Source organism: Mus caroli, unplaced genomic scaffold, assembly GCF_978045245.1.
Source record: "Mus caroli unplaced genomic scaffold, Mus_caroli_1 scaffold_9, whole genome shotgun sequence".
Taxonomy (NCBI): domain Eukaryota; kingdom Metazoa; phylum Chordata; class Mammalia; order Rodentia; family Muridae; genus Mus; species Mus caroli.
The window spans coordinates 77,787,229-77,798,521 of record NW_028227264.1 but is presented as its reverse complement, the minus strand read 5'-3'; the positions used below and the strand labels follow the sequence as shown (position 1 = coordinate 77,798,521).

At 35.2% G+C, this 11,293-nt stretch overlaps 1 protein-coding gene across 1 annotated transcript in view; it reads right to left on the bottom strand.

Annotated features, from left to right (window-relative positions):
• Window positions 1–861: 861 nt before the first annotated feature.
• The window catches only part of LOC110287993 (vomeronasal type-2 receptor 116-like), a 43,219-nt gene continuing 32,787 nt past the window's right edge, over window positions 862–11,293 (bottom strand). The window contains exon 6 of the mRNA XM_085843372.1: window positions 862–1,938. Coding sequence (XP_085699498.1) covers window positions 1,016–1,938 — 923 coding nt within the window. The 3' untranslated portion in view covers window positions 862–1,015. The remainder of the gene's footprint in view (window positions 1,939–11,293) is intronic.

Here is an 11,293-nt window from a genome sequence, read left to right as displayed (position 1 = left end):
GTGTGTGGGACCATCTTTGGGCTTATAGTCTTGGTTCTATAAGAGAGCAAGCTGAGCAAGCCAGGGGAAGCAATCCAGTAAAGAACATCACTCTATGGCCTCTGCATCAGCTCCTGCTTCCTGACCTGTTTGAGTTCCATTCCTGACTTCCTTGGTGATAAACAGCAGTATGGAATTGCATTGAGGTAACCCAATCACAAAAGAAGTCATTAGATATGCACTCACTGATAAGTGGATATTATCCCAGACACATAGAACACACAAGATACAATTCGCAAAACACAAGAAAATCAAGAGGAGGGAAGACGAATCTGTGGACACTTCATCCCTCCTTAGAATAGGGAACAAAATAACCATGAAAGGAGTTACAGAGACAAAGTTTGGAGCTATGATGAAAGGATGGACTATCCAGAGACTACCCCACCCTGGGATCCATCCCATAATCAGTTACCAAACCCAGACACTATTGCATATGCCACAAAGATTTTGCTGAAGGGACCCTGTTATAGCTGTCTCTTATGAGGCTATGCCAGTGCTTGGCAAATACAGAAGTGGATTCTCACAGTCATTTATAAGATGGAACACAGGGCCACCAATGGAGAAGCTAGAGAAAGCACCCAAGGAGCTAAAGGTGTCTGCAACCCTATAGGTGGAATAACAATATGAACTATCCAGTACCCCCAGAGCTTGTATCTCTAGCTGCATATGTAGCAGACGATGGCCTTGTTGGCCATCGCTGGGAAGAGAATCCCCTTGATAATGAAAACTTTATATGCCCCAGTACAGGGGAATGCCAGGGCCAAGAAGCAGGAATAGGCCGGTAGGGGAGCAGGACGGCGGGGGAGGGAGGTATAGGGAACTTTCGGGATAGCATTTGAAATGTTTATAAAAAGTATCTAATAAATAAAACAAAGGAAGAAAAAAACGAAGAACATTGCATAACTTTACATTTGACAGGCAAAATGGTTGATATCTAGAAAATTCAATTTAGTTGAAGAATCATGTGAACTATATTTTAAAGTAAAGTTTTGCTCCTGTGGTGTATTTTATCCCTGTCGTGAGTAAGTGTATTCACCCCTGGCCTAAACAAAACAATGTAGCACTTAGGAGCAAAGACTATGATAAGAATGCTTGCACTGGAAGCCAAGGTAGAGAACATTTCCATAGCCACCATGACCTTCCCAGAGGTGCTGTGGTAGACAGGGAGAAACATGACCCATACACTGCAGAACACAAGCATGCTGAAAGCCAGGGACTTAGATTCATTAAATCTGTCAGGCAGTCTCCTGGACAAGAAAGCCAAGAGGTAACTCCCAAAGGCCATGACTCCCAGGTAAGCCAGAGTGCAGTAGAAGTAAATATGTGAGCCCTTGCTGCAAAGAATGATGATGTGTCCATGTTCAGAGTGATAATCCTTGTCAATAAATGGAGGAGATGTTCCCAGCCATATACCAGAGAGAAGTACTTGTATCAGGGTGCAAACTGGAATGACAAATTTAGGGACCTGTGATGTCAGCAACCATCTTATCTTTCTTCCTGGAGCAGTAATCTTGAAGGCCATAACTACAGTGATGGTTTTGGCCAACACAGTGGATAGGGCCACAGTGAACAGAAGTCCAAACATGTACTGTTGCATTATACACGTTGCTGTATTTGGAAGGCCAATGAAGAGCAATGGACAGAGGAAACAGAGGGTGAGAGTGATGAGCAGGATATAACTGAGAGATCTATTATTGGCCTTTATAATTGGAGTGCCTCTGTGGTCTACAAATACCCAAATAACAAGAGCTGTGAGTGTTGAGAATCCAATGGACAGAAGTGTGATTCCCTTCCCCAGGGGATCATCATAGGACAGAAATGTTACTCTTTTCTTCAGGCAGTATCTCTTCTCTCCATTCGCATAATGAGTTTCTGGACAGTGCACACACTGATCCAAACCTGGTAGAAATGAAGTTGGTTATGAATCCATGGTCAAGTTTTCCCTTTAACCTAATATATTTTAGAGTTCAAACTCATTGCATTGTTATTACAACCATGTTCCATTGTCACTTTTTGTATAGAGAAACATGTATTCTAAAGTGAATAATCCTACAAGTTAAGGTTTACACTCCTTTCAAAAAAAAAAAAAAAACCTGAGGAAATGCCCCTTCTGGAGATATGGGTGTTTTTCACATTACCCATTATGAATATATCACTGAGCAAACACTGAAGGAACTGAAGATATGATAAGGAGGTAAGAACTCAGTCTGAATACACTGGGGTGTGATTTAGCCTGCCCTGTCTCTCAACCTGATTTGTTAAGTAGCTCATGGTCACCACCTCAAAAATCACAACAGTGCATTGTGGCTGTCCAGCCCACAGCAATCACTAAACATGATGTGGGCAAGAGGCTGGCCTACAATCCAGTCCTTGAAAACATTTTTAATGTTGGTTTTCTTTTATTCAATAATATTGGTTGTATCAAACAGACAATGAAAATATGCAGAAAACCATATTACTAAAGCCCATTTATTTTACTGTATATTGAACTGTTCTTATTTTTTAACTTTTATTTTTATTAGATATTTTCTTCATTTTTCTTTCAAATGCTATCCCCAAAATCCCCTATATCCTCCCCCTGCCCTGCTCTCCAACCCACCGACTCCCACTTTCTGTCCCTAGCATACAACTGTACTGGGGCACACGATCTTCACAAGACCAAGGGCCTCTCCTCCCATCGATGGCCAACTGGGCCATCCTCTGCTACATATCCAATTAGAGACACAATTCTGGGGAGTACTGGTTAGTTCATATTGTTATTCTTCCTATGGGGTTGCAGACCCCTTTAGCTCCTTGGGTACTTTCTCTAGTTCCTTCATTAGGGGCCCTGTGTTCTATCCAATAGGTGATTGTGAGCATACACTTCTGTATTTGTCAGGCACTGGCATAGCCTCAGAAAAGAGTGCTATATCAGGGTCCTGTCAGCAAAATCTTTTTGGAATATGCAATAATGTCTGGGTTTGGTGGCTGATTATGGGATGGATTCCCAGGTGGGGCATTCTCTGGATGGTCCTTCCTTCTGTCTGAGCTCCCATCTTTGTCTCTGTAACTCCTTTCATAGGTATTTTGTTCCCCATTCTAAGAAAGAACGAAGTATCCACACTTTGGTCTTCCTTTTTCTTCAGTTTCATGTGTTTTGCAAATTTTAACTTGTGTATTGTAAGTTTCTGGTCTAATATCTGCTTATCAATGAGTGTATAGCATGTGTGTTCTTTTGTGATTGGGTTACCTCAGTGGCCTTTCTCTACACAAAGGATAAAGAGGATGAGAAAGAAATCAGGGAAAGAACACCCTTCACAATAGTCACAAATAATATAAAATACCTTGGTGTGACTCTAACTAAGGAAGTGAAAGATCTGTATAATAAGAACTTCAAGTCTCTGAAGAAAGAAATTGAAGATCTCAGAAGATGGAAAGATCTACCATGCTCATTGATTGCCAGGATCAATACAGTAAAAATGGTATCTTGACAAAAGCAATCTACAGACTCAAGGCAATCTCCATCAAAATTCCAACTCAATTCTTCACTGAGTTAGAAAGGGCAATTTACAAATACATCTGAAGTAATAATAATAATAAAAAAAACATAGAATAGCAAAAACTCTTCTCAACAATAAAAGAACCTTTGGTGGAATCACCATACCTGACCTCAAGCTGTATTCCAGAGCAATTGTGATAAAAACTGCATGGTACTGGTACAGTGACAGAGAGGTAGATCCATAGAATTAAATTGAAGACCCAGAAATGAACCTACAAACCTATGGTCACTTCATCTTTGACAAGGGAGATAAAACCATCCAGTGGAAAAAAGACAGCATTTCCACAGATGGTGCTGGCACAATTGGCGGTTATCATGTACAAGAATGCGAATTGATCCAGTCTTACCTCTTTGTACAAAGCTCAAGTCTAAGTGGATTAAGGAACTCCACATAAAACCAGAGTCCCTGAAACTTATAGAGAAGAAATTGGGGAAAAGTCTCAAAGATATGGGCACAGGGGAAAAATTCCTGAACACAACAGCAATGGCTTGTGCTATAAGATTGAGAATCGACAAATGGGCATTATAAAACTGCAAAGCTTCTGAAAGGCAAAAGACACTGTCAATAAGACAAATGGCCAACAACAGATTGGGAAATGATCTTTACTATTCCTAAATCAGATAGGGGACTAATATCTAATACACATAAGTACTCAAGAAGATTTACTCCAAAAAAAATCAAATAACCTTATTAAAAAAAATGGGTGCAGAGCTAAAAAAAAAGTATTCTCAACTGAGGAATAACAAATGGTTGAGAAGCACCTGAAAAAAAATGTTCAAACATCCTTAATCATTGGAGAAATGTAAATCAAAACAACCCTGAGATTCCACCTCACACCAGTCAGAATGGCTAAGATCAACAATTCAGGTGACAGCAGATGTTGGCTAGGATGTGGAACAGTCCACCATTGGTGGGATTGCAATCTGGCACAACCACTCTTGAAATCAGTGTGATGGTTCCTCAGAAAATTGGAGATAGTACTATAGGAAGATCCAGCAATAACTCTCCTGGGCATAGACACAGAAGGTGTTCTAGCTTGTAATAAGGGCACATGCTCCACTACGGTCATAGCAGCCTTCTTTATAAAGACAGAAGCTGGAAAGTACCCAGATGCCCCTCAACAGAAGAATGGATACAGAAACTGTGGTACATTTAAACAATGGAATACTACTCAGCAATTAAAAACAATGAATTTATGAAATTCTTAGGCAAATGGATGGATATGGAGGGTATTTTTTTCTTAACCTTTTATTTATATTTTGTAATATAGTTGAAACTTACATTTAGATTTTGAGAATAGAAAATTATACTGCAGAAAATAATTTACTTCTTATACCAATTCACAAACAAAATGTTTCTTAATTTCCAACTGTGTGAATTCAATTTTCAAGAAATATTGTTCATTGAATTTATTGTATAAAATCATGGTAGTCTTAGATGTATGAAATGTTTTCTTTTCATGTGATCTTGATTGGATACCAGTGAATAATTGTTTAAAATATTTCTTGTCTTTTCCACCCCTCTCATTTTTGTTAACAGGCAAATCTCACAGATGTTATTGTTCATATGTGGATGTTAGAGAAAACTTATTGGGACTTAACTCTCTAATCATTTATGTGTTCTTTGATGATATTCAGGTTAGTATGGGGGATGTAAACTCCTTTATATATTGAAAGAATTTTTCGGCTATTAGTTCTTGGAAGTTTTGATAAACTTCGTGAAAGTTTTTTATTAAAACACCTCATAGTAATAAAATTTATGTTTTCTTTGTTCCTCCAGGAGAGATTTTAAGAACTAAATCTCTGTGAATCAAACTTAGAGGAAGAAAAATATATGACTTATTTTATGACATGTATAACTTTCCACAATTTGTAAATGTTTCATTTCAAGAATGATTTTGTTTAATTTTTTTCCTAAATTATATATAGAGAATAACTATTTAAATCCCTTTTCCCTCTACTCTCTATTTGTGTATGTTTCTTATGCTTTTTAAAACTCTTCTGTCACAATAGTTAACATTTTCTCAATGTCTTTATTTCTGCTAACGTCACACTCATATAAATCTATGCTGGTCTGCTTTTAGATAATTTTTGATTCTATGTTATTATAGCTTCTAATATGTTTCATATAAACAGTATTCATTCATCAATGGTGACTGATTTGTAACACAAAACATTTTACTTTGTTTACAACTTATATTTTGTCTTGAAATATAGGTTTTGTATATTTCCCTATATTTTTAAGTAATGTTTTTAACTTTTGAATATTCAACACTGTATTTTTAAATTAATACAATCTGACTTAGTGATATATGTAGATAAATTCTTCATTCTACTCTATCAAAGCAAATGTAAATATCACTGAAATGTCTAATCCTTAGTCTATAATAGAAGAATTTTGAGGTGACATTTGATGTGCTCCTTCTACAATTACATTAAATTCATAAATGAAATGTCTATGTCTTCAATCTGCATAGAGGAACTATAATCAAATGAACAGTCAGGTAGGTAGTTTTTATGTTTTATCTATATATGTTCCAGAGGAATGATTTATTTATAATGTGTTTATAGTGAAATAATGGGAATTAATAGGTGAGGAAATATAATTATCGTGCTTTCCAGAACAGACTTCCAGTCTCCTACCACCTGTCTGCCTACCTTCATCAGACCTGTTGATCCAGAACCATAAAAGTACAATGAAAACACCAAACCAAAGAATGATAGGAAACAACAAAAGTCAAGGACCATAGAACACCCCTATCCTACAACTTCAAGCCCTGCATAACTTAACACAACCAAACCACAATGTCCTGAAATCCAATCTTATAAAGACGATAGATTCAACTAAGAGGGAAATAAATAAATGGCTTAAAGAAGTAAGGGAAAACAAATATAGGCCTTTCGAGAGGAAACAATTAAATCCCTTAAAGAATCTACAATTAACCAGGGGAATAAATAAATGTATTCAAGACATGATAGTGGAAATAGGAGCAATAAAAAAATACAAAGTGAGGTATAACTGGAGATGGAAAACCCAGGGAAGAGAATCAGAACAACAGATGCATGAATCACGAACACAGAAAGGATGGAGGAGAGCATCTCAGGCAAACAATAAAACAAATTAGTGCATCAGTAGAAGAAAATATTTATTGTAAGATATTTCTGAAATAAAATATCCAGAAAATTTGGGTTACAATGAAAACACCAAACCAAAGAATGATAGAAATAGAAGTTAAAGAGTCTCAGCTCCAAGGATGAGGAATTTTTTCAAGAAAATATTAGTAGAACATATTCACACATTAAAGAGAGAAATTCCTATAAATATATAATATGCTTGCAGAACACAAAGTATATTGGAACAGAAAAGAAAGTCTTGTCTCAACAAAATAACCAAAATATGGAATTTAGAGAACAAAAAAGAATATTAAAAGCAGCAAGGGAAAAAGACCAAGTAACATACAAATGCAGAAACCACTAGAAATTTGCCTTTTGATAGAGACCCTAAACACTGAAGGGCCTTGACAAATATCTTAAAACTATAGAAACACACATGCCAATCTAAGGTACTACACCAAAAAAATTCTCAACAAATATAGATGGAGAAAACAATGATATTTCAAGAAAACTCTGAATTTAACACTATCTATCCACAAATCGAGTCCTACAAAAAAAAACAAAAACAAAACAAACAAACAAACAAACAAAAACAAAAAACAAATACTAATTGAAGGAGAACTCCAACAGAAAGAGGATAACTACTTTCAAGAAAACACAGGAAATAAATACTTCCATACCAGAAAAAGAGAATTAAATACACACAATAAAACATACACACTAACATAACAAGCATCAAAATAACAGGGGTAAACAATAACTGGCCGTTAATGTCTCTCACCAGCAATGGACTCAATTTTCCAATAAAAAAGAACCAGGCGAACAGAACAATGCAAAAATAGGAACCAACCTTTTGCTGCAAAAATGATACACAGCTCAGCAATGCAGATAGCTATTACCTCAGAGTAAATGCTATAATTTTGTTTTGGGCCACAGGAACCTAGAAGCAAGTTGAAATAACTATTCTTATATGTATTAAAATAGACTTTCAACTAGAATTAAACAAAGCAAATGGGAAAGAACACTACATACTCATTAAAGAAAAACCCACTAAAATGTTATCTCAATTCTCAACATGTATGTTCCTAATTCAAGGGCACCCATGTTTGTAAAAGAATCATTCCTAAAGTTGGAAACACACATCAAACTCCACATATTAAAAGTGGTTGATGCTATACCCCAGTCTCACCAATTGACATGTTGTTTATTAAAAAATAAATAGAGAAATAAGAAAACTGGCAGAGAGTATGAATCAAATGGGCCTAAAAGTCATCTAGATAATATTATACACAAACACAAAAGTATATACCATTTTCTCATCACTCAAGTCTTCTTCCAAAATTTAGCATCCTTCACAGATATAAGAATATTGAAATAACACCATTTCCTCTATGTGGCAACTGTATAGGAAATCTGGACTTCAACACCAACAGAAACACCAGAAAGTGGACAAACTCACGGATATTGAACAAGCCTCTACTCAATGATCTCTGCTTCAGGGAAGAAAGACAGAAAGAAATTTTAAAAATTCAATAAATATAAAGGTACAACATATGCAAATTCTTGGGAAACAGTAAAAATAATTCTCAGGGCAAAGTCCACTACATTGAGTATGTCCATAAAGAAATTTATTTGAAATTTTTCATATGAACAATTAAAATGTACATTTAGAAGGTTGAGAAAAAAGAAGAAAACACAGTTAAGAGGAGTTAGGGAAGAAAATAATCCAATTTCAATAATTTGAAATGCAAAAATTAGGAAAAACTGGACCAATGTAGCCAAGAATTAACTCTTAGAGAAAATCAACAAGATAGACCTACCCTTGCCAAACTAACTAAAATATCTGGAGATGTTATCAAAATAAATAAAATCCAAAAAGAAAAGAGAGAGAAAACAAGAGAAAAAAAAAGGACAAATAAAGCACTGGATCTTTCTTCAAAGCCCGTAATCTACAAAACTGGAAAATCTTAAAAATAGGATGGTTTTCTAAACAAGTATCACAAGTAACAAAGGTTAAATTAAGAACAGGAAACCTACAGAAATATACCTAAAACCCTAAGAAAAGAGATGCAATCATGAAATATCTCTTGACCAAAGATATCCAGACTCAGATATTTTTATTGCTGAATTCTTCCAGACTTTAAAGAAGAGATAATAGCAATACTCCACAAATTACTCCACACAATAGAAGCAGAGGAACACTGTGGAACTTATTCTATGTGGCTTCCATTATACTGATACCCCAATTACACAAAGACTCAACACAGAGAATTTTAGTTCTATTTCCCTTATGGATATTGAGGAAGAAATGAACACACACACACACACAGATACACAGACACTCACACACACACACATATATATATACACACATATATATCTACATCTATATCTATCTATGTATATATATATATATGTATGTATGTATATGTATGTATGTATGTATATATATATATATATACATATATAAATAAGTACCTCACAAACCAAATGCAAGTACACATCAAAAGCATCTTAAGTAATAAATTAATAAACCTCATATTAAGGATACAGACATAGTTAAATACAGGAAAACCCATTTGTGTAATTCACTATAAAAATAAAATTAAAAAAATCTCATGGTCATCCCATTAGATGCAGAAAAATAAATTTAACAAAATGTGACACCAATTCTCTTTAAAAGTCTTGGAGCAATCAGGGATACAAGGCATATATCTCAATGTTATAAAACCAACATACAGCAAACCAACAGCCAACATCAAATTACATGGAAAGAAACTTAGGCAATTCCACTAAAATCAGGGACAAGGCAAGGCTACTCATTCTTGTTAATCTATTCAATACAGTACTTGAAGTTCTAGCTTGAGCTATCAGAGAACTAAAAGAGATCAAGTCGATGCAAATTGGAACGAAAGAAGTCAAAGGATTGCTATGCACAGATGATATAATTAACAAAAATAACCCTAAAACTTCTACCAGAGAACACCTTCAGCAAAGTGGCTAGATTCAAAATTAACTAAAAATAAAAAAAAAAATAGTCTTCCTTTGTACCAATGATAAATTGAGAAAGAAATAAGGGAATTAAAACACTTTACAATATTTACAAATAATATAAATGTCTTCATGTACCTCTAACCATGCAATTTAAACACCTATATAACAAGAAGTTGAAATCACTGTAGAAAAAAATTAAGGAAGATATCAGAATATGGAGAGATCTCCAATGCTCTTGAAATGGTAGGGTTAACATAATGTACATGGCTATCTTACCAAAACCAATCTACATATTTAGTGTGATTCTCATAAATATTCCCATATAATTCATTACATACCTTGAAATAGCAATTCTTAACTTCATATGGGAAAAAATGACAAAGAAACAAACAAACAAATAACCCAACATTGCTATAAAAAGCCTAAACTATAATTAAACTTTTGGAGGTACACACATCCCAGAACTCTAGGTATATTGTCAAGTAATAGTAATAAAATCTGCATGGTAATAGTCTAGGAATAAATGGGTTGATCCATGGCATCAATTTTCAAATATTGCCACATACCTATAGACACAAAACCATAGAATGGGAAAAAGAACGCATCTTAAAGAATTAGTGCTGAATTAATGGGATGTCTGCATATAGAAGAATTAAGAGAGATCTTTATCTATCTTCCTACACAAAACTTCAAGTGAAGTGGACTAAAGATCTTAACATAAAGACAAATAAAATAAATCTAGTAGAAGAATACTGAGGAATAGCCTGTAATGCATTGGTACTAGAGACAACTTCCTGTACAGAAGAGCAATGGATCAGGCTCTAAAATAAAGAATTCATAAATGGTAACTAATGAAACTAAAAACCTTCTATTAGGCAAGAACACTCTGGAAATCAATTTGCTGGATTATCAGAAAAGTGGCAATATTTCTTTCTGCCTCAAGATCCAGCTCTATCACTTCTGATCATAAATCCAAAGATGGCACATTATTCCACAGTGACACTGGTTCAACTATGTTTATATCAGTTTTCTTCCTAATAACCAGAAACTGGATAAAACGTAGATATCCCTTAACTGAAGAATGGATAGATAAAGAGTAATTGGTATGCCTACAGAACGGAGTACCATTTAGCCATTAAAAACAAAGACATCATGAATTTTGCAAGGAAATTGATGGAACTTGAGACTATCATCCAGAGACTGGTAACCCCAAAGCATTATCATGGTATGTTCACAATTATACGTGGATATTAGGCATAAGTACAGGATACACACAATACACACTAAAGACCCAAAGCTAAACTAAACATAGCATCCAAGTGAGGGTACTTGATTTTCACTTAGAAGGTAGAATATAATAGTTATAGGAGGCAGATGGAATGAGGAATCTGGGTGGCAGAGGGGATAAGGAGGTGACTTGGAGTGTTCCCGGTCAAGTGTACAGAGAAACACAGAAGAGGGATAGAATGTCAGGAGTGAGAATAGAAATCCATAGTGTGACGTATAGGACGGCAAGCATTTTGAGGATATGCTAAACATCTGGGATATGGGAGCCCCCAGCAATCATAGGGGGTAACCTTAGCTTAGAGTCATAATAGTGGTTCTTTG